At 47.0% G+C, this 26,014-nt stretch overlaps 11 protein-coding genes across 11 annotated transcripts; 5 read left to right on the top strand and 6 right to left on the bottom strand.

The window, feature by feature from the left end:
• Window positions 1-1,295: 1,295 nt before the first annotated feature.
• Window positions 1,296-2,073, bottom strand: FOBCDRAFT_133638 (uncharacterized protein; the record flags this gene model as incomplete). The annotated part of the gene is made up of 3 exons (XM_059607907.1): window positions 1,296-1,453; window positions 1,497-1,661; window positions 1,716-2,073. The coding sequence occupies 3 exons, from the start codon at window positions 2,071-2,073 to the stop codon at window positions 1,296-1,298; spliced, it is 681 nt and encodes a 226-aa protein (XP_059464786.1).
• Window positions 2,074-2,524: 451 nt separating this feature from the next.
• FOBCDRAFT_200941 (uncharacterized protein) lies at window positions 2,525-3,200 on the top strand (the record flags this gene model as incomplete). The annotated part of the gene is made up of 4 exons (XM_059608988.1): window positions 2,525-2,591; window positions 2,660-2,716; window positions 2,756-3,075; window positions 3,186-3,200. The coding sequence occupies 4 exons, from the start codon at window positions 2,525-2,527 to the stop codon at window positions 3,198-3,200; spliced, it is 459 nt and encodes a 152-aa protein (XP_059467137.1).
• Window positions 3,201-3,897: 697 nt separating this feature from the next.
• FOBCDRAFT_133526 (uncharacterized protein) lies at window positions 3,898-4,816 on the top strand (the record flags this gene model as incomplete). The annotated part of the gene is made up of 2 exons (XM_059607906.1): window positions 3,898-4,376; window positions 4,426-4,816. The coding sequence occupies 2 exons, from the start codon at window positions 3,898-3,900 to the stop codon at window positions 4,814-4,816; spliced, it is 870 nt and encodes a 289-aa protein (XP_059467136.1).
• Window positions 4,817-5,397: 581 nt separating this feature from the next.
• Window positions 5,398-6,641, bottom strand: FOBCDRAFT_239430 (pectin lyase fold/virulence factor; the record flags this gene model as incomplete). Its single annotated transcript, XM_031177943.2, has 3 exons — window positions 5,398-5,817; window positions 5,867-6,256; window positions 6,318-6,641. 3 exons carry the CDS (start codon window positions 6,639-6,641, stop codon window positions 5,398-5,400), a joined length of 1,134 nt encoding a protein of 377 aa, XP_031043830.2.
• A 1,085-nt stretch (window positions 6,642-7,726) lies between these two features.
• Window positions 7,727-9,118, bottom strand: FOBCDRAFT_181817 (glycoside hydrolase superfamily; the record flags this gene model as incomplete). The annotated part of the gene is made up of 1 exon (XM_031177944.3): window positions 7,727-9,118. One exon carries the CDS (start codon window positions 9,116-9,118, stop codon window positions 7,805-7,807), a length of 1,314 nt encoding a protein of 437 aa, XP_031043831.2. The 3' UTR covers window positions 7,727-7,804.
• Window positions 9,119-9,990: 872 nt separating this feature from the next.
• FOBCDRAFT_200937 (uncharacterized protein) lies at window positions 9,991-11,529 on the bottom strand (the record flags this gene model as incomplete). The annotated part of the gene is made up of 1 exon (XM_054704393.1): window positions 9,991-11,529. The coding sequence occupies one exon, from the start codon at window positions 11,527-11,529 to the stop codon at window positions 9,991-9,993; it is 1,539 nt and encodes a 512-aa protein (XP_054560368.1).
• A 547-nt stretch (window positions 11,530-12,076) lies between these two features.
• Window positions 12,077-13,507, bottom strand: FOBCDRAFT_239427 (pyridoxal phosphate-dependent transferase; the record flags this gene model as incomplete). The annotated part of the gene is made up of 3 exons (XM_059610252.1): window positions 12,077-12,196; window positions 12,245-12,542; window positions 12,621-13,507. The coding sequence occupies 3 exons, from the start codon at window positions 13,505-13,507 to the stop codon at window positions 12,077-12,079; spliced, it is 1,305 nt and encodes a 434-aa protein (XP_059464785.1).
• A 446-nt stretch (window positions 13,508-13,953) lies between these two features.
• On the top strand, window positions 13,954-16,418 carry FOBCDRAFT_181815 (uncharacterized protein; the record flags this gene model as incomplete). Its single annotated transcript, XM_054704391.2, has 2 exons — window positions 13,954-14,058; window positions 14,151-16,418. 2 exons carry the CDS (start codon window positions 13,954-13,956, stop codon window positions 16,416-16,418), a joined length of 2,373 nt encoding a protein of 790 aa, XP_054560366.2.
• A 138-nt stretch (window positions 16,419-16,556) lies between these two features.
• FOBCDRAFT_131215 (Alpha/Beta hydrolase protein) lies at window positions 16,557-18,360 on the bottom strand (the record flags this gene model as incomplete). The annotated part of the gene is made up of 6 exons (XM_054704390.1): window positions 16,557-16,848; window positions 16,919-17,174; window positions 17,255-17,778; window positions 17,831-17,959; window positions 18,037-18,094; window positions 18,147-18,360. The coding sequence occupies 6 exons, from the start codon at window positions 18,358-18,360 to the stop codon at window positions 16,557-16,559; spliced, it is 1,473 nt and encodes a 490-aa protein (XP_054560365.1).
• A 362-nt stretch (window positions 18,361-18,722) lies between these two features.
• On the top strand, window positions 18,723-20,399 carry FOBCDRAFT_131468 (Alpha/Beta hydrolase protein; the record flags this gene model as incomplete). Its single annotated transcript, XM_059607885.1, has 4 exons — window positions 18,723-19,003; window positions 19,078-19,209; window positions 19,272-20,046; window positions 20,100-20,399. The coding sequence occupies 4 exons, from the start codon at window positions 18,723-18,725 to the stop codon at window positions 20,397-20,399; spliced, it is 1,488 nt and encodes a 495-aa protein (XP_059464784.1).
• Window positions 20,400-21,418: 1,019 nt separating this feature from the next.
• FOBCDRAFT_131273 (ABC transporter type 1, transmembrane domain-containing protein) lies at window positions 21,419-26,001 on the top strand (the record flags this gene model as incomplete). Its single annotated transcript, XM_059607880.1, has 6 exons — window positions 21,419-21,441; window positions 21,503-21,626; window positions 21,685-24,782; window positions 24,834-25,496; window positions 25,564-25,711; window positions 25,885-26,001. The coding sequence occupies 6 exons, from the start codon at window positions 21,419-21,421 to the stop codon at window positions 25,999-26,001; spliced, it is 4,173 nt and encodes a 1,390-aa protein (XP_059464783.1).
• Between the last annotated feature and the right edge of the window lie 13 nt (window positions 26,002-26,014).

Genomic DNA, 26,014 nt, shown 5'->3' with positions numbered 1-26,014 from the left:
CGCTGATGAGTCGGTAATATTAGCAGTCTCATGCCTTGGCGCTGCTCATCTTTGTCATGCTGACTCGGTGGTTCTAGGTTGGAAGCAGGTCACCTTTAAGAAGGCACTTCTCAGATTCTCTAGCAGGGTTATATTTCACGAATAGAACATTAAGCTCCTTATGTGTACGATTTCTAAATTCTAGGAGGTGGAAAAAGCCTAAGTTATCCATAGAAAGACTATTCCAGCCTAAAGAAAGCCGATATAGCTCTTCTAGTTGAGATCCTTTTTACTGCCTCATCTGGTGGCAAGCAACGGCTGCTCCAGAGGCTTAATTCTAGTTGATTAGATACTCTTTTAAATAATATTTACTAATCTTTTTATTATTATAATTATATTTATTATTAAAGTGCTAATAGCCCTAAGTATTTGAGATTAGCTCCTATTATAATTATTAAGGTTAAAAATATTATATTATATAGTATTACTTATAGATTAATTAATATAATATAATACAGAGGTTATACATAAGTCTTTATTGTGTTAGCTAGGATATTTAGTATTACTTTTATTCTTAGAATCCCTATTTATATACTTAACCTAAGATAAAAGAGATGTATATTAAAGGCTAAGGAGAAGAAAGGTGGTACTACTCTAGGCTAAGTTGTACTTGAAATGCTATAAGAACTACAGCATGGAATTCATCTCATATTAATGCCGTCGACGAACCTTCCGCGTAGATTCTCAAAATCATGTACTCCTGCTAACCTTGAGACGACATAATAGAGCTCGTGTAGCTACCGCTGCTTCTACAACCGTCAGCGACGAGACCACCACCGTCATCTAGACATCTTCTGCTGCGCTCACTTTAAGCATTTGAACTGAAACAACCACTGCTACCACCATAATCGCAAGCACCGGCCTTCCCTATCAATATGCTGTTGGCCTCCCATTTCGACGCAAATACAGCGGCAAGGAACAGCAAATTAGTTCAGGAAATAATCTATCTTGGTATTTAGATTGGCTCGTTCACCTTAGATGATACCTGCAATTCTGCATTGACACGCCTGACTGCGCTTTCTTTGCCAAGCGAGACCTCGAGAACAATGCATTTTGTGAGTTCTGGAGCGGAATTTTTGCAAGCTAGGGCTATGAGTAATGTATAAGATAATCTACTTTTACAATCTCCTCACAGAGACCTTGGCTGTTATAACAGCTATTCCTCCTCTTGGTAATAACTATTTCTCCAGTAAAGACTCTCTAAGGATAGTATATAATTCAGGCCTATATATTTACCTACATTAAGAAAATAATACTTAAAAGGTAAATGAAGGAATGTTAACATCGCTAATAACCCAGGTCTTGCCACCATCGCTAGTAGTCATCTCGCCACCAGTAACGCCCTCACCCTTACCAAAGGTCTGGATGTAGTTGGGATCGGCAGTGTCAAGGATGATCTTGGTGTCAACCCACTCTGAGTATTTTGTTAGTATGTAGTTGCGCTCGGGTTGTTTCACGCCACTTACGGTGAGCACCAATGGTTCCGCAGTCTGAGGCACCGCACTCAACTGAGCTGCCGAAGCCCATGGCTTCGTGGCCCTTAGAGGTAGAGAGAGTAGAGACTTGCTTGCCGTTGATAGAGACGTACTGGACGTACTCCTGAGTTGAAGCATCATACTTGTCTGTCGTATGTGGTCAGTTAAGTCATCTCAATGCCGAGGTCAAGAGCTTCATACAGTGCATGGTGACTCGATCACCCTTCTTGGCGGGAGTCTGGTGCTCATCTTGGACAGGCAGCTGAGAGTTGTCTCCGGTCTTGGTGAGAGTGTAAGCAAAGATGCTCCACTCGTCGGACTGCCAGTTGTCCGCAATAGACTGGATCAGGTCGCCCTTGTCAGTGCCCATTCCAACCCAAAGAGACGCAACACCAGTAGAGCCCTGGGGGACATCGGGAAGGACAAGAGTTGAAGTAGCTTCACGGATCCAGGAACCAGAGCCAACGGGACCAGTGCTAAAGGCAGGGCCCATAGCGGCGTTGACAGTGGCGACGGCGACGGCCGCAAGGACGGAAAGAATCTGGTTGGAAGAAGGCATTTTGAGAGTCTGTTATTCGATTGAAGAGATCAATTTGTGATGGTGACTAGTTTGCTTGGCATCTCAGTATCTTTATATTCAAATCCAAGACATGCAGTAAACAAACATTTATTGTAATTGGCGGACAAATGTCCGAGATCGACGCCGAGTTCGTTGATCAATGCACATTCAATGGTTGGTGGAGATAATATCCGAAACAAACTAGACAACCATGACTTGTTGTTTCGGAGTGGACCAGATTAGGCGAACTGGAACAGCTCGGTGCGCGGATAGAAACAACAGCGATTCGTCCTTACTATATAATACGAACAAACCCCAACCGTCCGATGTGACTAGCATTGAAGTACGCGGCAATAGAAGCGGCTTGTGTCGCATATGGGTAATTAATTACACACATGGACGCTCCATCTCAGAATGCACGCCCTTCAGGTTATGTCCACAACGTACCACAATGCTCGAAGTGTTGGGGACTTCCGCCCCCTTAGGATTATTAATTCCGGTACAGGCATTTCTGGGAGGTATTCCGGTATTATGGTACCAGAATGCTTATGAAATGCTGATTTCAAGACATATGAAAGGAATATAGGACTAGGAGAAACCTGGTTTCAAAACCGCTACCTCGGCTGTGCTTGTGATGTTCCTTGTAAGTATTCTACCAATGACAAACTATGCCTGTGGTAAGGTAAGGCGCGCGATGCAAGGATGAGCCGTCAGGTCTATCAACTCAGAATAATCCTCCCAAGAATACACTACAAGCAGCATGCCAACTGCCCACAAAACAGCTTCGTCACTTCAATAGCACTTATCCAATTCCCCATTTCTGAGGAAGGCATACCGATTGCCATGGTCGTGGGTCCCGGAGGAGTCCACCCATCGAGGGCTTTCAAAATGTCTAGAAAATGTAACCTAGATGGAGCCTGGCCAGATGACCATAACTCTCTCATTCACTGTGCCTTGCTTATACCAAATGCGACAACTTCCAGACCAAACTATGCAAGGCGTGTATGTATCGATATGCTCTATCAGGTCAACCTCAGCTTCTGATTGCACCTTCATCGTCTTGGTGGCCTGATAGTGCATTTTGGATAGGCTTTAATGATGTATTTGCCCAGCGACTCAATGACTAGAGTCGGGCTCGCATTGCCAACGTAGGCATTTGATCTTATAGAAAACGTTGATCTGAATAAATGATAGGCTGGAGGGGAGGCTATAATTGCATATAAATTAGTTTTGATAGCCGGAATTACCCATGTTAAATGAAAACTTTAAGTAAGCTTAAGGTCAACATCGGTTGTTTCCATGATAACTAGTCCGGGAGACCAAGCTCTTGGGGTGTTGCTTCCATGAGCTGGAGACTGTTAATTTATTAACCTATATATAGTTATTTAGTTATTGCACGACCCTTATGCAATTGACCCAACCACTACCAGATGTATGAGGTTATTCCTTACACAAATATGGCGGGGGAAATATATCACATGAATGATACTCGCGGCTTCAAAACCTGATTTTAGCGGCGCAGCTTGATATCCTTCAACTGTGCCACACCAACCTAGGCTCAATGCAGCAGGTAGAACCTGTCCTTTTGATTCCAGTCAGTATTATGGCCTTAAAGGAGATACCTAATTGGACATGCAAAGCACGGTAGGGCAGTCAATGCGCCACCTTGCATTCCAAAATCCAGCGTAATTTGGAAATTCCAATACTTAACTAGACATTCCGCCAATGTTTTCATATCTGATATTAGCAACATAAATAATCTGGCTTTATTTCACTATATGGGAACACTCCTTCCCCAAGAAACTTCTAGAGCCTTTCAACAAGATGCCCACCATAACATCGGTGATTCAGGCCAAGATAACTAATTTTGGGCCACTGACAACAACCTATACTGCACCAGCATCATGTGCCACTGCAACAAACCACCTTTACTTGGCTGATTATAGTGAAAAACCCGAATATCTTTGGGCTTACCCTACCTGCACAATGCAGCTGTATGGTAAATGCATACCATCTGGAGATCAATACGATCACCTTATCACAGCAACATATGCCAAGACTTTCGACACTGGCTTTTACCACTATTATTCGCCGGGTCTATATTGCCCTTCTAACTGGACGACCGCTGGGCAATATGTCAAAGGAAATGGAGGCACTGCACAGATATCAGGGGACCTAACCAAGACGGAATCAGGAATCGTGCCGGCCAGGTGGGAGCCAGGTCGTCCATTCCCTACAGATCCAACAATTGTTTGGAAACAGGTCTTGGAGCCATCAGAGACACTAGCTGTTTGTTGCCCAAGGTAAGCTTCCCAGTACCTTTGAGGGCTAACGTGTCGCTAATGGATTCAGTGACTACACGGTTGACTTTAATGGAAATTGCTACTCAGTACTTGGTCCAATGTCTTCGTATGGATACACAGAGATATGCGGGTATCTGAAACCGACAAGCGTGATACCCATAACAAGCATGAGAGGAGACTTTCCCGTTCAAATCTATACACAACCTATTCCTCTAGCAACATTCACACGGGACTTGCAGACAGGGGAATTGCAGGGAGCCAACATGGTTGTAACAAGAGTTCCAGCAGTGGCGCTTATTCATCAGGAATCGGATTTCACCAAAGCTAGTGAAGAAGATAGTACTAAAGAGAACTCAGCAAACCGGATGAGTGAGCGCAGTCATGCTATGGTCCTGTTAACAATGGCGATTATTACAACACTTGTAATTTATGGGATGTAAGAATATACCTGAGGATAATATTATTTTATTATTCTAGATATCGCCCTATTGATATCTTGCATGTTCAATTTAACAAAGATCCCTTGACCATAGTTGTGATGTCATACTCTGTTGCAGTCCGGCGGGATGTTGGGACTTCTAGGGTTGGTCGCGGGTTTTAATGAAACCGATTTTTGCGGCCGTCAAGAGACAGTTATTGCAACATACGATTTAATTGCTAGTAGAAGCCACTGCGAGTATAAAAAAGACTTCAGAAACGCTGGAATTCACAGGAATATCAAGTGCGATAGAGACGAATCAGCTTTGTAGCATCATCTGGAAGACAACCTCATAAGCTTATCGCAGCTGTTTTTGGATAATAAAAAAGGAAGACAAGCAAAGCTGTTTTGCATACACCTGACTGTTTCAAGATCAAAATAGCATATATTCTCTTGTCTCGTACTGGCCGGTAGCGGTCGATCAACAACAGCAAACCATGACCGCCGACTGCTATTTACTTTCTAACTATGTACATACGAAATACTTCTCTGGATGGTGAAAGCATCTTCTTGATGCCTCACTTTTCTCAAGCTGCCAAGAGTCTAGATAGTACCAAAGCCAGCGCTGGACGAGAGACCGGTAATACTGGAGTAAGCGGCAGCAGAAGCAACATTCTTACCACTGAAGTTGGTCAGAAAATCGGTGTCGCTGCCTGAAAGTGTGCCAGAGCTTCCAAAGCCGTTGACTTGGCATACATGGCCGAGGTAAGATGAGCAAACGGCGTTGGCAGCGGTGCTAGGGCTCGAGAAGAGCTTACCAGCGAAGCTCGATGCCTCGAGTGGTGTAGCTACATTCTGGAAGATGTTGCCTTCAGCGACGACCTGGCCGCCAGCACCGATTTCGAAGGCGTGTCCGGCGTTATCGTACCAGTAGTTGTTGACGGCGTGGAGAAGGGTGTTTCCGCCGACCTTGGGGGCACGACCAGAGGTCTTATAAATATAGTTGTTCTTGAAAGTAACGGTCTATTCAAATTAGCATCTTATTAGACGGGAGAAAGGGAACGGTACGTACATCAGCAGAGCCTGTAAAATAAAGGCCCCAGTAGTGGTAGCCGTTGCATGTGGCAGACCAAGATGTAGCACCATCGAGCTTGTGGTTTGAGATAGTCACTCGGTTGCTTGGATTATTGCCGAGAACAATGTGTTGCCGGCCGATAAGGGACGTAGTAACATGGTCAATCCAAACAAGATCCGTGTTATCAAGGGCAATAGCATCACCGCCCCAGACGTACTGAGGGTTAAGGTTTGTGATTTGAATGTTCTGGATGATGACATTCTTCGCACCCTTTGCAATATAAAGGCCCTTGCCCTTGATGATGCCCTTGCTTCCTACACCAACGAGACTTTTATTCGACCCAACGAGAATGGGGTTCAATGCAGCATTGTCATACTTGACGCTGACCTGTGATAAGTTTGAGGTTAAAAAGGCTTCAGAACCAACAGAAAAATAACTTGGCACTGACCTTAGGCGCGTTAGGCTGGTAATTGGTGCACCAGTCGTCTTTATTAATGGCAAGCTGGCAGGCTGAAGCTGTGCCATATGGAGCGCAGCCAGTCGCGGTGGTCGTGCCTTCAGTTCCGGTGAAGTCGAAGGTTCGGTCCAAAATGATAACTCGGGCGGAGGAGTCGCCGAGATAAGACACGAGCTGGGCAGTTGTCGTAGGGGTAACAGCAGTGGCTGAGCCGCCACCTGTGACGCCTTTGGCAAAGCCTTCGGCGGCGCCAGTGACGCCAGCAGCTCGAACAAAGGCCGCAAGGGCGGGTGCGAAAAGTATTTCAAGTCTCATGGTGTAATGAAGAATGAAGCAATGAACTGGTTGAGAAATGATAGCCAAATATTCATATTGATCTGGATATTCATTAGCTTTTATATAAACCATCTGACATGGATGACGGATCACGGCATGTGGCTTACAACCACTACCGGACTAAAACCACTAAGCTTGTTGGCATGTAGATAGTTCCATAATCGTGGTTCAGACCCTCCGCTGCTAGCTTCGGCGTAATACCTCGAGCAAGGCTAGATCGGAACATGCCAGCTCCGCATTCCCATTCTCGAACACTTCTATCCGTCAGACTATATACAGCAGATTGTCGAGGAGTGAGCGAGATGACAAGCTTACAATGTTAGGCTGGAGTTGCTAAGTTAGTGTATTCGGTCATTGGTGCATAATTAGTTAGACATCTCCGAGCCAGTTAAGGACCACTTAACCTGTCAACGGGACTAAGGAAAAGGCGAGAGCATCTAGACTTAAATGCAGCTTTATCTAAAGTTCAATAGTTTATTAACTATTTAGAAAAGTCGGTCTTCTTTTCAGCTGGCGATAAATTAATATTTCAGTGCATATTCGAATGACATCCAACTCTTTCTCGAATCCGACTTCTTCAGACGTGTTCACGAAGCCTCTACTAACTCCGAGATTGAGTATTATCGGATAAGTCTCTTACGCTAGTTATAACGGCACACATATCCGACACATCCCACTTCCCGTGGTCATAAGACATTGTGCTAATATTTCCACCACTGGACGGTTGATAAGTTGCAGGTTGCGCCATGTAACCCTTTTTCCACGTCACGTAATTTTAAAGCCGACCTCCACGTTTCTTATTCCCGTCTATTACCGACCAACCGATTTAGATGAAACACTCAGATGGATTCTCATATCCGAGGCTTTAATCTAAAATTACAGATAACAGACTGGCCCAAGGATCACAGTTCAATAAAGCCCTGCCTCAGCAGGGTGGAAACGAGTTGAGCCAGCGCATGGAGAGTAGGGTAAAAAGCAATAGGGGAACGTAGACACAAGTATATCAAGGGATATCGAGGAGAAATTAATAGGGATACTATAAGAACACGAGTGAATGACTCATTATAATATAATTGAATTATTGAAAGAAAATATAAGGGAAAGTGAACAAGTAAAATTCCTTGCAATCAATATTAGAATCCTTAGCAATAACTCTTAGTTGTGGCTTTGGTAATCACTCCAGCCCTGACCAAGTCAACATAACTCCAGTAATCCCTCTGGATACCTTGTCCATCCACAGGCGTAGTGGAGTAAGACACAGCTGTCCAAAAAGCGCCACCAGCGACATACTTCTGCCAGGCATAGCGCTGAGTATCAAAGATCGTCTTGCGATTAGGTACCGATAGTGTGTTGTTGTACATAGTCTGCAAGGACCATTCACCGACAAACACGGGGAACTTGGTCTCCTCAGCGAGATACTTTGCTTGTCCGCACACAGCAGGCGCCACATACTGAGAATAGGTCCCCGACGCGGCAAAGTAGTATACGTGCGAGTCGATGACGAGGTTGCGCTTCTTGTCGAACAGTGGAGACCAGAAGGCCGCGCCCTTGAAGTTATCTTGGAGCATGACTGGGATGCGCTTGTCAACGGCTTCGACGCGCTGGAAAACACCGTTCATGTATGTGAGAATCCAGTTGGTCGCTTTGTCGGAGAGACCGGCTGCCGATCCAAAACCAGCCAAGTTATCACTCGCTTCGTTTAGAGGGGCGATCGTGAAGGCGTTCTTGTGGCCGCTTGCTTTAACGAAGTCGAGGACCTTGTCAACAGCCTTGAAGCTCCAAGCCAGATTGGTAGAATTATAGAACCAGCCATCATGCCCGAAAGCTTCGCCAATGTCGAGGTTGTTGATGCCACCAGGTAAAGAGTGAAGGCCGATGATGATATGCATGTTGTACCGTTCAATGGCATATTGAGTAATCCTGCGTAGATGTTCCTGCTGTTTTCCATGATAGAAAGCAGATCCAGGGACCTTGACCCAGGCGGCATAGGTGGTAGTGATGCGAAGGGTATTGACCCCGACCTTGGCAAGTGTATCAATGGTGGAAGTATTCAGAAAGGATTCGTAGCGCTTCTCCAAGATTGGACCACATTGTTTTCCGAGAGCCTGGCACAAGCCCCATTCATCGATTGTAGCAGCGGCCTTGGTGCCGAGAGAACTCCACCAGACGGGGTCGTGGGTCCTTTCCTTTGCAAGCCAGGCGCCCAGATTGACACCATTGGCCTTGAAAGTCTTCCAATTGATGAATTTACCACTTTCGCATCCCTTGGGGAAGTTAAGCGCGTGCTCATATCGCTGATTGTGGGGTTTGACATGGGGAATGCTGAAGGGACACTGCTTTTGATATTTGGCAACCTTGCCATGCTGAGCTGCGCTTGTTGTAGAGTAATCAGGCTGTGGCGCCGCGATAGCGGTTGAAAACAGCAGAGCTGTAGAGAAAAGAGAGGAAAGATGCATGACGACGGAGGGTAGCTTGTTGATATGTTGCTGTTGCTCGAGACCCGACTCATTGGTTTCCGGCGAGACGATATCAGCTGTATTTCGCCATTCTTATATCTAGAGCCTTACAGATAGAGACCTCAGTAATCGATCAGTGTTCCCGGAAAATCCGAAATGAGATAAATTGCTATCTACACAAGAGTAGAGGTAAGTTCAATGGTCAATTTGACTAATATCGGGAGGTATCCACAATTTGCCGTTTTGAATGAGCAGACTGGGACCAGCGTCAATAGTCTCAGCAATAGTTCACAGCTAGTCGTATTTCACTAAACAAGCAGATAAAAAGTCTTCAACATCATCTATTAATACATAATTACAGTATTGCAATTGGCCCGGATTTTCCGGTTGAGCCCATATCTTCAGTAATCGATCAAAGCATATCGCCATCCAGTCCTCGTAAAGCGATTAGTGTTTTTTTTTTTACCGAGAGGCTGGTTTGCCATTGAATATCCATGACGCAGCTGTCGGATGGTGCATCGCGCTTACACCCGATTCAACGGCATGCTTTTCTGACTTCATTCTGCTTTTGATATAACTGGAGTACATTTTAGCAAGGGACTTCAAGGTTAAAGCACCTAAGTTGAGGTTATTCTAAAAGACTGTTAAGTATTAATCTGCTATTGATTGATAATGAAGGCTAATCTTAAACACTCTAGACTTAGATATAATAAGGCTACTTTTCTCTTTCTTCTTTACAAGTATGAATGTATATGTGTGTTGGGGGTAAGTGACAGCTTAGCTATTTAATCTCGGTTATAAAGCTTGAGCAGAAAATAAATCCTAACATAGACATAACATTGGTATAGAATAAAATACATCAGCCGGAAACCCTACTTGTAAGACTCTCTCTTGGGTGGCCAGATCATTTGACCCGTGGGTGACTTGACAAGCATTCCACCCTTCCAAACGTACTTAATATTTTTCTCGCTATCAAACAGATGGATGTTCTCTAGGGGATCCTCGTCAAGTGCAATGAGATCAGCATCCCATCCAATACGCACCAGGCCTTTCTGGGGTGTCAAGCGTCCCAGCGTCTCGGCCGAGTTGATAGTTCCAGCATCGATGGCCTGGAGAGGCGTGAGGCCAGCCTTAACGGCTAATGCAACTTCATGGCCGTTCTGACCATGGACAGTTAGGGATGTTGGGTCTGAGCCGGCGATGTCAGTGCCAAGAGCAATCTTGACTCCGTGACGCACAGCTGTCCTGTAAGCCTCGAGATGAACCTTGGCTATTCCGACCATCTTTTCAGCTGTTTCGGGATTGAGGGAGTCGAGTTGCTTCAAGTTTGCCTCAAGGACGTATCTCGTGCTGATAAAGGTGGTGTTATGCTTGACCATCAACTCGGCAGCTTCGTCGTCTAGGTAACTCCCATGTTCAATAGTGTGAGCGCCTGCTTTGACGGCTGCCATAATGCCTGCTTTTCCGTGCGCGTGAGCCGCAACAGCACGGTTATGTAGGGATGCCTCCTCTATCATAACAGCAAGCTCAGCATCCGAGTATTGCCTACAATGTGGATCGTCCGTTCGGCTCAAGACACCACCAGTGGTGACAATCTTGATGCAGCTTGCTCCCCTTCGGATTTGCTGGCGAACAGCGCGGCGGCATTCATCTACTCCATCGGCAATGGCAAGTATAGATACTCCTGGCCAAAAGTCCTGAGTTCCGCCGCCACCTCCCCCCTGACGGGAGTAGACATAGTCGGCGGGTAAGGTACAGGCATCACAGCTACCTGAAGTGATACCGATAGCAGCACCAGCTCCAAAAATGTTGGGCCCAAGAATGAGACCTTTTTCTACCAAGGGAGCGACCTCTGTCGCATACGAGCCGACGTCTCGCACCGAGGTGAAGCCTGCCATGAGGGTCTCGTGCATATTGCGGGTGATGGCGGCACCCAACGTGACGGGATGAGTCAGGACCATGGCAGGAAAGTCAACATCAATAATCCCAGCGAAATGGGTATGGCAGTCCCAGAGACCTGGCATCAGGTAGCCTACTTGGACCCGAGGCGCAGATTCAAGCACCTTTGGCAGCTGCGTCTGAGGTCCAACATAGGTTATCTTACCAGTGTCGACACACACACCCACAGCTACATTATGGAGAGGCTCAGAACGTCCGGGGATAAGGCGCTTGGCGAAGATGCAGACTTGAGATAGCTTATCGTCCATAGTCAGGCCAGCAACGTTTGAGGGCATAACATGCGAATGGTGGGATACTGGGCTTGAATGTGGGGTATCGACTGAGGTCCAGTCCTCAGCAGTGGTGTCCAATGGTGAGAAGGTGCTGTATGGCGTAGAGTGGTAGTGATATGCAGACGATGGACGTTTGCCATGTTCCGGCTCAGGAGTCTTGTAAGCAAGATGAGGCTGCATGATGTTGCTGCTGCTGTTATTATTGTTGTTGCTGTTGTCTTTTATGGAAACGATCATTGTAGGGTTATGTATCTAGATTCAACTAAACGGTGAACAAATAACTTGTTAAGTAGTTGATGGAAGCTTATCATAATCAAGAGCGTGTTTGCTTGTAGGATACTAAAGGTTGAACTAAGCGACCATCAATTGTTTGCCTCCGGTTCCCTTGTATTATTACCGCACCGTAGAATAGTTATCTGCATTGAGTTGCGGTCTCTTTAATCCGATTAGGCAGTTTATCCTCCGAGATACTCAAGGCGCTTGTTTGTAGGATATTATAGGTTGAACCAATCAATTATTACAGTAAATGTCTGCATCCTTCGTACTGTACAGTAGGAAGTCTAACTAACCCTCAAGTGGAGTTGCGGTCCCATTGACCCGATCAGGCAATTCGATCCACCCATCCAATCCATCGAGACACTAAACCTAGCCACCAAATCCACTCCAGATTAGCCATGCAGTGCAGCTACTGTAGGGTATTTTCCTGGCTCTGCCTACTGCCCTGCACTTAATGTATCCAAAGCCTGTCCAATACGTTGGATTGCCAATTCGACGACTGTTGAATCTTGCGAATAAACAAGGCGGAAACGTCCAGGACGATCGCATCCGGCAAACTGCTCAGCGAAAACTGTTAGCAATTGCCTAAGATTTAGCTTTCCAAAATTATCATTCTGACCTGTCCTGGATTCAAAAACACTCCGTTATCAATTAGCATCCGACAGAGTTGCATCTCAGAGCTCCCCATCTTTCCTGCCTCAAAGTTGTGAACCCAGCGGCTGAGGTCAATGAAGACAAACAAACCCGCATCAGCTCGCTGAAATGGAATTTTGTACTTATTCAGAGCCGTGGTCGTTCTTCGATATGCCTCCGTAAGCTTTGAGCAGTAGTTATCGAGGTAGCCTTGAATCACATCTAGCTGCTGTAAGAAGCGCGTGACAAACTTGTCCGATGCCACGGTGAGCCAAGTGAACCATCTATACACAAAGAAGAGGATAAAGTAAATAAAAAGCCCATTTGCGTGCTTCGTTGTGCGTAGTGGGTGAAGTGCTTACGCGGCTTGTGAGGCGGCGGCCTTGATGACTGGGTTTCTGGTGACGAGAAATCCCATTCGAAGACCACCCATGTTGAAGTCTTTGCTCATGCCATAGAGACAGTGTACATTTTTTTGGCTACTGGTAGATAAGATGCTAGTGAAGGGTGTAATATCGGCGTCGTCGTTGTTGTCTGCCAGGGTAGACATAGCATAGATCTCATCGACTACGAGATGCATCCTTTTCTCAATACACCATGAGGCCAGACCCTCGAGCGTCTGGGGGGAATAGCATCGGCCTTGAGGATTCGTGGGGTTGCAGAGAAAGAGAACGCGACACTCTATTCCTCGATCTTTGAGGGCTGAGCTAGAGGCCATGTCCAAGGCACTAGTCAGTTCGGATAGACCGTTGGAGCCAAAGGGATTGGACAGGTCAAGTGTAGAAACGGGGATGGTGGTGAGCCCAGCTCGTACTGTCATGTTATAGTCAAGCATGAAGAAATTCGCAGTCAGGTACAAGACACCTTGACCAGGATCACACAAGGTCCACGCTACCATGTCCATGAGTGATGTCACGCCGTTAGCTGCTAAGATATGCTCGGCACGGATAGGCTCACAGGGGCTGAAGAAGCGGTTAAAGTAGCCAGCAGCAGCCTCGAGAAGATCCTGAGACCCAGTAAGCGGACCATATGACAAGCACTCAGACATGGACAATGGCTCTTTCTCAGCATATGTAGCCATCCAATCTGTCATGAGTGAATTAAGAGCCCCGGAAAGATTAATCATGCCGTTTGGGCGCAAGACGGGGTGATATTGAGGCTTGAGTTTAACCTCCTCCATCAGTGTCCCTACTGGGTCTTGGTGAAGAGCGGCCCGAGCTCGAGATGAAGGCATCAATTCGGTTGACATGGCTCTAGAGTCTAGAAGGAGAAATATAACGCGATAAATTAGGATAGGTAGATAAAATCCCGAGTTCAGGATGTTCCTTATGTTCATCGAAAATCTGCCCAGAGTGCCAGGTATTTATTCTTGTGTTGGCTGCACTAAAGTTGTATTCATCGTAGTACTGTGCGGATAATTTTCAGGCTTATCTGTTCCGCGATGGCTTGGTGCGGCTTATTATTTAGCGAGTGACCCCAATACGATAACGCAGCCAATAACCACTGAGCGAATCAGATCTTTCTGAACTGACTAGTGAGCCTAGCCCAATGCTAACAGGGTCTGAATTTATTTGCGAGGAGGCAGCGGGGGTCTCGGTTAAAAGATGAGCTGAGCTTCTCCTGTCCTCGCACTTGCCCCCGCATTCATCAATCAATTAATTGTTCATAGCATTGATCGATTTATAATTCTTGAACATGGTCAGGCTGTATTCTCACGCTCCAGCACCCGCACGGGTGAATAAGACGGATATCACACGGAGCAGAAATGGATGCGCCCGATGTCGCAGCAAGAGAAGAAAGGTCAGTCAATTGTGAATCCATGTATCTTGCCTTGGTATCTTTCGTTGCCTTGACATATACAAGCACTCGCTGACTCTGCGGTGACACGACAGTGTGATGAGAAAAGGCCCCTCTGCAGCCGCTGCATATCAGCCGGAACCGACTGCGAATATACCTCGATGGCCCTTAAATTCCGAGAGGCCACACAATGGGCCGCCGATAAAGTTGACCATCGCATTGCAAGCCTTTCATCTAACGACAGGCGTTGTTCAAGACAAGTCCGAAGCTCTCCTCCAAACAGAACGCCTCCTACACATGTACATCTACGAAAAACTTCTCGGGCAGTCGATACGTCGTGTAATGAGCAGTCTCAGTCTCACTCTCCGCCTCTACAAACTGCCTCACGTCTGACAGAGCAGCAATGTGATGATACGATCATGGCTGCGACTGGTTCCACGACGAGCAATAATAGCGGTGCTTGGGAGCATGTCTTGTACAATCAGAGCCTCGAGCTAGGTAATTCGGATGCCAACACCGATTATTTTGACTTCGACATGGGAATGGGCCAGTTGGGTTGTCCAGACAGTGATTTCATTGACGATTTTGTCGGGATCCAGTTCAACATGGACGATATAAGTATGGCGCAACTTCCATGGGAGCCCCCAATATCCCAACCTGAACAACCATTGAGAGAACAGCAGACGGAGGAGGGTCGAGAAAAGAGAGCTGTCACTGCCACCGCAACTCTACCTCAAGTTCAACAAATAACGCCAGGTCTCGCTATAGACCAACATTCAACTCCCTCACCATTGCCTATGATCACCCAGTGTCAACTACCATCACCAGATGATTCTCAGACCTGCCATTCGGCTGCCAGTATAGGTTCAATCCATCTATCCCGGCCAACACAGCCATCGACTATCAAGATCGTACCTGGCGATAGACTCTACCTGGCCCACTTCAGAATCACCATCGTTAAGGCGTTTCCAGTGCAGCCTACCTATCTATGGAGCTTGGTTCTGAAGTGTAAGCCGCTATACCGCGCCGCACTAGCCCTTGCAGCAGCGAACCTCGCTAATCTTTATGGGAGGCATTCCAACGACGGCACCTGGATCCCTATGCCTACGCATTTCAACAAAGCAACTGTGTTTCTCGAGCAGAGTAAGGCCTCGTTGGAATCTGGCTCAGCAGCGTCACCGCCATTGCAGGCTCGTCTGATTACCATGTTCTTGATGGAATACTATGAACTAGAGTGTGGTTCCATCAGTAGCGTATGGCAGACGCTGTCCGTTCTCGATACTGCTTTCCTGACGCAACAGGACATTGTCTTGTCGTTACCTGAATCAGATATTCTCTTCCAATGGTGGCTGCATCTTCGATCCTTCGCCACTTGGCCCCGAGTTCCGTATCACGTTTGCGTCGCCGAGCATCCCACAGGATCACTAATTAGGAGCTTGGAGACAAGATTCTTGACAGCTTCCCAAATGATCAACATCGTAGGTACAAAAGCCGAACATATATGGTGGAGAATCCTAATTGTTAAATGTTTTGGCAATTCTGGCGAGACCACACCTCAAGTGCTGAACACGTTCAAAGACTGGTTTGCAATCCTGAAAGGGAACCTCGTTGAGCATGGAGATCAGACTCCTGTAATGTTTATGGATGATACCGGAACTCACGACGAGCTCAAGGAGCTCAGAATAACCCTGTTGAGTTGCGTACCCCCTGAGGATTTCCATTCAGAGTTACTGGCGGAGTGTCAAGGCCAGGACACGGACAGTTCATACGACCTCGAACCTTTGGTCCTTTCTAGTCATGGTCGGGCAATGGAGATGGCTGAATATGCATTTGCGCAGATACTGTGCGATTCTGGCCTACTCAGAAGATTATTAGATCCTACAACGAACAACAAGCGACAATTTCCCAAGCAAGAGTCAATGGTCGCCGAAAAGCACCATTCTTGGGCGAGACTGATAGCGCGTATTGCGCTCGGCTTGGACTTATCCAGATGTGCCAAGGAAAACAACTTCCGGAGAGGCATACTCCATTTTTTGTTTTGCGCTGGCCTCATGATACCGGGCAGTGTGTCGTATGACCTGATTGAGCACATTGTTAAGGGACTGATGGATACGCATGCTAAATCAGAGGGGCCGTTTTATCCCTTGCACGGTTTCATGCCTTTTATACAGACTATTAGACAAGAGTCGAGAAAAGGGCGCACTATCTTCCTGGCTTGTATGACGCATGATGAGTGGGCGTCCAAGGACAGCTTATTCTCCACTGCTGCGGGAGCGCACATGATAGCATTTGGCCGTGAGGATAATGGCCAATATTTCGGCGATCTAGTACCTATTGCTGAGGTGCCAACTCTACAACTTTAAGATTTGGAAACTGTGGATTGTTTTGATTGCTAAGTGACAATGTGGGCATGCAAAGAGTTGTATGAATAGATTCGACTGTGCCGAGAGCCACTCACTAATACATCATTGCGGCTGTATAATATTTATAAAGTTCCTTGGTTATCCAGAAGCTCTTTGATCTGCGTTGTCTGAAGTGCCAAGCCAAGTTCTTAGCACGGCACCCACTGCTTCAGGCTGGTGATAGGGTGCGAAATGCCCAGCTTCATCAATGGCATACAGCGCTAGACGTTCTGTTCCCTTCCAAAACCCGCCCCGTTTCACATCCCAACCTTGGACATCCGACGTGATGTCTCCTGTTCCAAAATACCAGTCTTGGTAAACCTGGCTTCGGTAGCGTGCCTGGCCATGCCAAGGCTGCTCGTCCAACATTCGCATTTGACCAGGTGTATTACTAGATCCAAGGTCAGGTCATATTGAAGACTTATACTAAGTAAAGATGCACAGAATAATCAAGGACTTACATGATAATATCATTATTTCCATTAATCACCAAAATTCGAATACATGTATTGTCGAGGAGCCAAGTCATTTCTCGTGTGACTGGCAAAAAGAGACTCTTTGCGCGATGCCAACGCATCCCGGTATCGAAATCGATGAGCTCGAATTGGGAGTAAGGCTGTCCAAGCTGTTCTTGAACCCAAGGTTGATTGAAGAACTTCCAAGAGCGCCCATGAGCGAAGTTTGAGCATAGAGGGGGACTCTCGCAGGTATGGCGACCTACATCACTCTACATTAGTAGTCATTTATCATTACAACAGACGGACCTCAACCCTTAAATAGAGAAGGGTTTCACCTACCATCATAAGGATCCCATCCTCCAGGAACAACTCCACTGAGGAAATGCTCACCCACTGTTTCCTCACAGGCCGAAAATGCTTGCCCGCACACTAGCAGATCATAAGATTCGCGGCAGTAACTGCCTAGCAGTTCACAAGAAGGGACAGCGGCGGCCATATCCGCACAGGCCGACTCATTCATCAGAGGCGCCTTGCGGCCGTCTAGGGCCCAGTCAGTACAGAAGAAGTCATAATACCCTACACTTTGACGTGATGCGTCCACGTAACCATCTATAATCACGATAGAGGAAATGTTAATAAGTGACGTCTGGCCTTCAAGGGAAGCCATATAGTGCGCATAACCAAGAACATAGTGGCCGCCCATCGATTCACCGGCCAAGTTCCAAGAGCGACCGGACAGATTGGGAAAAACGTTTGTCGATAGGTGCGACAGGAAAGAGTAAACATCGCGGGCGCCTTGTTGTAGGGTGACGGCAATATCGTCGCGATTAGTTATATGTGAGAATCCCACACCAATTGGTTGACTAGGAGTGTAAGTCAGTGATCTGATCCGTCTCGTGAATGGGAAAGGCATACTCGATATAAACAACATTGGCTCGGTCTGTGAAAGAGAATTTGCGGCGACTTGTAGAGTTGCCATCAGCGTTGACGACGCAAGGGCCGCTTCCCATAGTTAAGCCCAATTCTCCTGTCGCACCCGGTCCACTAGCCGAGAGTAGAAACATCCGTTAGTGACAGTCCCTTAATCAATCAAAACATTATTGCAGCTCTCCATGGCTTACCCGCTCATCCAGAGAACCAAAGGATCCGTCTCGGGGTCACGACGACTCTCAAAGAACCCTTCAACGTCAGTGTAAGTAGAGAGTCTCTGGAGAAGAGAATATGCATTTACAAAAGAACATGGATTTGTCAGCAGTGATATTGACGGTGCCGGTCCAGAACCGAGAACCTGCATCGCAGAGCTCATCTTTTTGCTCGCGGATGGTGAAAGTGGGATAGCTGAGTGGTTTCTGGTCACCGAGAGGCTTTTGTTGATGGCATTCAACATAACCTGTTGCGGCAGCCAGGCAGAGCAGTAGCCATCCGATTCTCCATAAGAGATACATTTGAAAAATTGGTTTGATGAGTATATAGATGATTGAAATAACACGCTGAATTGCAAATTGAGGCCATACATAACACGGGGGTAAACCACGATATTTCAGCTCGTTCTGCACCAATTGATGGATCGAGCATCCGCATTGGCCCCATCCGATATCTCGGGATGCGCACCCAGGCACCCGTTATGGTCTAGTCAATCTCATGAACCCATCCATCAATCAACAAGCGAGAGCCAGTGGATCGGACATGACAGAGGTCCATTATTAATATTCTCTCTTTATGAAATCCTCACATGTACAATAAATAACAGTGCTTTGGCTTCACTTGAACAAGGTTTTAATCAACTATACATTCATCCAATCTAACAATGAAGTACAAATTCTTCACCATTCTTTGGTGTGCCGTCGCACCAGTGAATGGAGCACTTCACGCCTCTCCTCGCGCAGCCAACAAGTTCTTTTCTGGTCATTCTGGAGTGCCAGATTTCACGTTACGCCTGGGTTCCGACACGGCGAGAGTGTGCAATAGTTCTAATCCGGGCACATCAGGGTTTATCGAGACCAAAACGGACGAGTCGTCTATCTTCTTCTGGGCTTATGAGAGCAAAAATGATCCCAAGAGAGATCCGGTGATTCTCTGGATGACCGGGTATGTATATGCACTCATTCTTTTGTGTTCTTCACACATTCTTTCCTAAATCTAACTGATATATTGCCTTGCAGAGGCCCAGGCGGATCTTCAGCAGGTTATGGAAATTTGATGGAACTGGGACCGTGTCGCATTGCTCCTGAAGGTGGTTTCACTGTCGAGAATGAGTTTGGCTGGAACGCCAATGCGACGCTTCTTTTCGTTGAGTTCGTACACCTTACATCTCATATAGAGCATCGTGTCTCGGAAGTACTGACACACAGTCAAGCCAGCCCATCACTGTAGGCTACTCCCATGGGACGCATATGCCTGTTGATTTGGTTGAATCCTCCAAGATCATGGACCAGTTTCTCCGCCAATTCTTCGTCGCGTACCCCGAGCTTGCAGGTCTAGACTTTTACATCGCAGGCGAGTCCTATGGCGGATCGTGGGTTCCCGCTCTGGCGAATACCATCTTGAAGACGCAAGCGAGTCTAGATAAACCCAGACAGAGTCTGCAGGCACAGCCACCAAGATATCAGTTTCTCACAGGTCCCTCAAACAACATCCCCACCAAGCCCAAGATCAACCTCAAAGGCATAATGGTAGGGAACGGTCTTGTTCGTCTCTCGGTGCAGAATAGAGGTAGTTTCATGACCGTATGCTCGGGGCCAGATAGTCTCTTCAACGCATCGCAATGCGAAGAGTGGGCTCCACGAGCCATGTGGTGCGAGAACAATCTCAGCATTTGCGAGACTCAGGGAATGACTTCTCAGGTTTGCAAAGACGCACAGGACAATTGCACCGCCATAGCCGACGTTGTCATTGACCAGATGGGCAGGAACCCATATGACTACAGGCAACATTGCAAAGGCCTTGATGGATGCTTTCCAGAAATGGCACACATAGACGAGTACCTGAATCGTCATGACATCAAGGAGGCTCTCGGAGTGCCGCAACATGTGAACTACACAGGCCTGTCGTATCCCGTCTTGGAACAATGGGAGAAGAATGGTGATTTATGGCGACGGAGCGATAATTATGTCAATTTCCTTCTGGAAGCGGTGAGTGGGCTTGTTGTGACACTCGTATCTTCAACTGAACACACTACTAACAGACAACCATACAGAACATCCGCGTTCTAATCTACGTCGGCGATAAGGACTTGTACTCAAACGCTGCCGGTATGCGACTACTTCTTGACCACGGCTTGAGCTGGCACGGGCAACCATTGATGCGCCTGAGGGAGCTAGCCCCTTGGTACGAGGGAGCCAATGTGGCTGGTCGATGGAAGTCGTATGAACCTCTTACCTTTGCTGAGATTGCCGAGGCTGGGCATTTGGCGCCATTTGACAAGTCTCGAGAGTCGCTGACGCTGATCAACTCGTGGATACAAGGGAACATGCCTACCAAGTGATATATGTTAACAGATAGACGCTCAATATTATTTTGACATGGCCCAGGAAAGACAGAACGTCGTGGCTGGAGCTTCCTTTTTGACTCATCACTTTCGCTGCAGTATTGGGATGTTTGGGATTGCGTGCTAATTGACTAAGACATAGGTAGCATTTGGTAAGACAATGCTGCTATTTATTCTCCTAGGTCCATATGCTACTACTATAAGTAAAGCCTTTCTTTATTAAGTTTTGTTCAAAGCCATATTAACATCTCTACGTGATCTTTTCTATTTACTTATTAACGTCTGCCGGGTAGGTATAGTAACCGAACTATCAAGCGATCCCCACATCCAAGTACACAATGCAGTAGGCTTATGGTCACTAGCTAGCTTGCAGAAGGCCTTATACGTCTGGTCACGTAATGTAGAGGCCAGCTGCTTGAGAACAAAGATAGATCGTTTACGCGACTACTGCAACTCGGGGGGTTGGCACACGGAGGTTGGGTGCCTCCGCGAGCAGCCACTAGCTGCCAGTAATGAAAATATCATCATCTAGATAGATAAGACCATTCCATCCTTGCCACCCGCAAGAAGCTCCGAGCTGGGCATAACAGAACAGATGGCCCGCCATTGCAGTGTCTAGGGTGCGCAATCGCTGACCCCATTAGGTTAGTCACTCGTCTCGGTGCATCTCCTGCACTAGCCTCGACGAGCTAGACTTTGCGCTACTGGCATTCGGTATCATACCCATTGCAACAATTATCTTATCTATCAGGCCCTCGGTACGTACCTTTGCCGATGCGTAACGAGCGGGTACACTAGCCTAAGTCGGCTGGGTTGGTTCTGGGAATGAATGGCTTAAATCATTTACTGTAGTGTAAGTACCTTGTGAGATTGGCACACAACAGCCCGTCTCATTATGCTGAAGCCCTAAGCTTTTACCTCACTTTACTTGCTTGCTTGTACTGGAGATAGTGGCATTTTCTTGTTCAGTCATCTGAATCCTCATTCGTGTATTATTTTGTCTATTGGCGACCAAGATGAAGCTCACATGGATCCTAGAGTAAGAGACCCCACAAACTTTATATCAGCTTCACATACTCAGTCGTATTGATTCTTCATAGGTCAATTTTCATTGCATGCGTTGCCTTGTACGTCCTTTCTAGCCTGTATTCGGTTTTCTCATCGAGTCGGGAATCATCGATACGATACAGCCACTGCTGGAGTCGAGCCCGAGTAGGAGCCCTTGTAAGTTCACTTGTGTTTGCTGATCCGCGTGTTTTGGCTTATTTAACTTATATTACAGTTTGCAAACATTGGCCTTATATTTGTCGGTGCCTTTGTGTGCCTAAGAGATACTGAACATGTGAGGAAAGAACTTGACCTGGCATCCGCCAATGTCACTGCGATTTGTCTCATATTTGGCTCAGTCGTTTCTATCTCGTGGACCATCATTTCTCAACCTTGTGTGTCACAGGCTGTCTACGAGTTAGTATCGTGGATCATATGGACTCTGTTGTTTAATTTGTCTTCCCCTTACTATTGGGCTTACGGGGTTATTTCAGCCTTGTACCTTCTTTCGCTGATTATGAGCCTTGCACTCCCATGGCCGTCCTCGTCCAAGGACGCCAGGCATCCTCTTTCCAACAGTTGCTTTATTCCATCCCTAACGGTGTCATGGCTGGATCATCTTATCACTCTCGCTGCTTCGGGAACTTTGTCAAGTGACGATACTTGGCCGATCGATTCAAAACTGTCTGTCAGGAGTGTCCTGGCTCGACGCGGGCTTCAGCCTGACCAGTTACGGCAAAGTCTATCAGCTGGATTGGTATGGGTCCTTCTGCGTGAATTTCGCTCCTCTATGTGCCTAAGTGCAATATTCGGTATCATCAACGTCGCAACGGCATTGGCTCAACCATTTCTTCTTCGGTCACTGCTGCAGAACAGAGACATGTTTTCGGTAGCTGGGTTGTTTGCAGCAACTGTCGCATCTGGAACGATGGAAGCTCACTTGAAGCTTCAACTAAGCAAAATTGGTGTACAGTTTCGTTCGGCCATGACTGCCTTGATTGCCGACAGATGCATTTCTAGCACCAATATTGATATTCATGCTCAGAATGCCGATCCTACACTTCTTATCGAAGTTGACACCACTAAGATCTATGAGCTAGTTGAGCAGTTCCATCTTCTCTGGATGATTCCACTGCAGGCTGGCATCAGCGTAGTGGCCTTGGTGCTTCTGCTTGGCTGGCAAAGTGTCTTGGCTGGATTTCTATCGCCGGCCGTATTCTTGCCTCTCATCTCATATACAACATCCAGCATGTCTACGCACATGGCCCTTGTCATGCAAGCCAAGGATGCTACAGTGTCTCTCGTCACGCAGGTCCTCAAACAAGTCAAGCAAGTCAAGCTTAACTCTTTGGAGAATATCTTTGAGCGAAAGATTGCCGACAGGCGAGCAGAGGAGATGGAGAGAACGAAGGTCATAGCCCTCCTCAACGGCGTCATTGTCTTTCTGGTCTACAATCTTCCACCAGCACTGATTTCTATTGCATTTGGTGTAGCTGTGTTTCTAGGCCATTCCCTATCGAGCAACGTGGTTTTCCCAGCCCTCGCATTCTCCTCCAACATCACACGGGCAATCTCACTTCTTCCTCATCTGGTTATACTGTACCAGTCTGCACAGATTTCATTCGGTCGCATCAAGACCTTTTTGCTCATTGACCCGAGCCCAGAGAAGCTGGATCCCTCTCCAACATCCTTATCTTCAACCTCAATCACTAATCCCAAGGGGAAACTCGTATTCTCAATGAGACACTGTGACATTTCCCTCCCAACAGCACAAGGCGGGTTTCAGCCCATCATTCGAGACTGCAACATAGAGGCGACTTCCAATTGCCTTCTTGCCATATCTGGAAGCGTTGGGTGTGGCAAAACAACATTAATTCGTTCCATTATTGGAGACATAATGCCAACTCATGGCCAATTCTCAATTCATGGGAGAATTGCATACGCGCCCCAGAAGCCTTACCTCACGAGCGGTACAATCAGGGACAATATCCTTTTCGGCCTTCCATTCGATCCCTCTTACTACCAACGAGTCCTTGAAGCGGTGTCACTCAGCTCGGATTTGTCCAGGCTGCCCCAAGGTGACGAGACCCCCATGGGAGGTACAGGCGCGACTCTCTCAGGTGGACAGAAGAGTCGTGTTGGCCTTGCAAGAGCAATCTATGCACGAAGAGAAGTCACCGTTCTTGACGATCCTTTGGCTGCCTTGGATGCCCAAGTGCAGTCGCACATTATTGCTCAGGTTCTTGGTCCTGACGGTATTCTCAAAGACTCATTACGCATTACGACAACATCTTCAGCAGCCCTCATGTCTATTGCCGACAAGCAATACAACATTTGCGATGGCACGGTAGCGCGCACTGCATCACCTGCACACACTCAAACCACTCAAACCCTGAACGTGTTAGCTACACACCCCAAGGAAATACATGGGTCTCAGCGGCAGCCGCCATTGGTGGCTAACTATGGTTCTATCAAGTCTAACACCTCCATGCAGATTACTCCTTGCGATTCGGATATTGATCAAGAGAGCGCACCTTTACTCCAGAAGGCACCTTTAAAGGTACAATGCCCGGATATGGGGTCGGACCCAGTCGCCTTGGGAACCTACCTGAGGTTCCTCAACCTAGCCAAGTACGGGGGCTGGCTGTGGGTCATGCTTACCGCTGCCATGTCCAAGTTGTTTGATATCCTGGCCGTATACTATCTGAAACTATCGAGCGAGGATTTCGAGAGCCAAGGGCATTCTACAAAGCTTTTCTATTACTCTATATGTGCCCTGATCGGAGGCTCGCTGTCAATGCTATTTGTTCTCGTTGCATTTTACGTCTGCATCATCCCAACATCGCTATCGATTCACGCCCAATTGACAAAGGGGGTCCTTGAGGCCAAGTTCTCTTTTTTCGATACGCACAGCCTTGGGCAGATCCTCAACCGCTTCACCAACGACATCAACAAGATTGATACATCGGTCAATGGCAGTTTTATCTCCCTATCTGCACTCTGTATCACAACCTCATCATCTCTTTTTGTCATGATCAGTGTGACTCCCTTGAGTCTCTTGTATCTCGTTCCCACAGCCGTCGTTTACTTCATGATTCATCCGCATTACTTACATGCTTGCCGACAAATGCGTCGTTTGGACAACCTGGCTCGAGCTCCAGTCCTGAACCAAGCTGCTGAAATCAGACTGGGTGCGCAAGTGATAGTGACGTTCAATCAAGTGGACACCTTCAGAGATCGTGTCAGGGACGTGATTGATGACCACATCCGGGTTTGGGCCCCTTACGTGATGTTGAATCCGTGGTTAACCCTCCGACTGCAGCTGCTTTCCAGGTAAGCTCAGCTTTTCATCAGACAGCTCCTCTTTTGCTAACAGTAATACAGCGTTCTCCAGCTTTTATCGGCTTCGCTTCTTCTCTGGCTCAATACTTCCCCAAGTACACTAGGCTTGGCCATGAACTTCCTCATTCAGATCACAAGTAACCTCAACAGTTTTGTACAGATGCGTGCCACATTAGAGGCAGATATCACCTCTGCTGAGAGAGTGTGGTCTTACGCTGCCAATGTACCAGAGAGCCAGCGAGCCGAAGAGCAACGGCCAGCGCCATCTTGGCCAGATATGCCAGTCATCAACTTCGAGTCCTATTCGGCCTCGTACGCTGCTGGTGGCGTTCCTTGCCTGCGTGATCTGAGTTTCTCTATCGCCGCGGGCGAACACGTTGCTGTCGTCGGGCGTACAGGGGCTGGCAAATCCTCCCTCAGTCTAGCTCTGCTTCGTGCCCTAGAGCAGGGAGATTCTTACAATGGCCGCATCACTATCGATGGACTCGATATCTCGAAAATATGCCTTGCAGACCTCCGTAATCGGATTACCTTCCTGCCACAAGAGCCTTTTGTATTTGCAGGCACAATTAGACATAACCTCGACTTCGCGGGAACTGAAACTGATGAGAGACTGCAGGAGGCATTGAGCGCATGTCAAATGAGCCGATTCTTCAACCTTGAACCTGCGCAAAACCTTCTCGATTACCCAGTATCGGACTCAGGGTGAGTGGCATAGTCTTTGGGGAGTTTCATGAGATCAAGTGTATAGTAACAGCCATTCGAAATCTAGGTCGAATCTCTCGAGTGGACAGATACAGCTCCTAGCTCTCTCCCGAGCTCTTGTAGCTAAGGGCAATAACATCCTCATTATGGATGAAGGTACATCTCCTTCTACACTGCAGGCCAACATCTCTGTTGTTTGTAAGATACTGATTCCTGTTCATAGCCACCGCTACAATGGATAGTTTAACGACTGCAATTATCCACGATGTCATACAGAAATTCTTTAAGGACTACACTGTAATTGCAATTACTCACAATATTAAATCAGCTGTAAGAAAACACAGGTTTGAAACTCACAAGGAATTAATATGCTGATTGACTAAACCAGACTAAGTATGACAAGGTTCTTATACTTTGTGAGGGTAGGGTGGTAGGATTTAATATACCTGCCGTATTGCTGGAGGATACAGAGTCTATTTTGTCTACCTTTATAGCTACGTCTTAGGTTCTCATTAGAA

Source organism: Fusarium oxysporum, chromosome IV (genome assembly GCF_013085055.1).
Source record: "Fusarium oxysporum Fo47 chromosome IV, complete sequence".
Lineage (NCBI taxonomy): Eukaryota > Fungi > Ascomycota > Sordariomycetes > Hypocreales > Nectriaceae > Fusarium > Fusarium oxysporum.
This window is presented reverse-complemented; position numbering and strand designations above follow the sequence as displayed.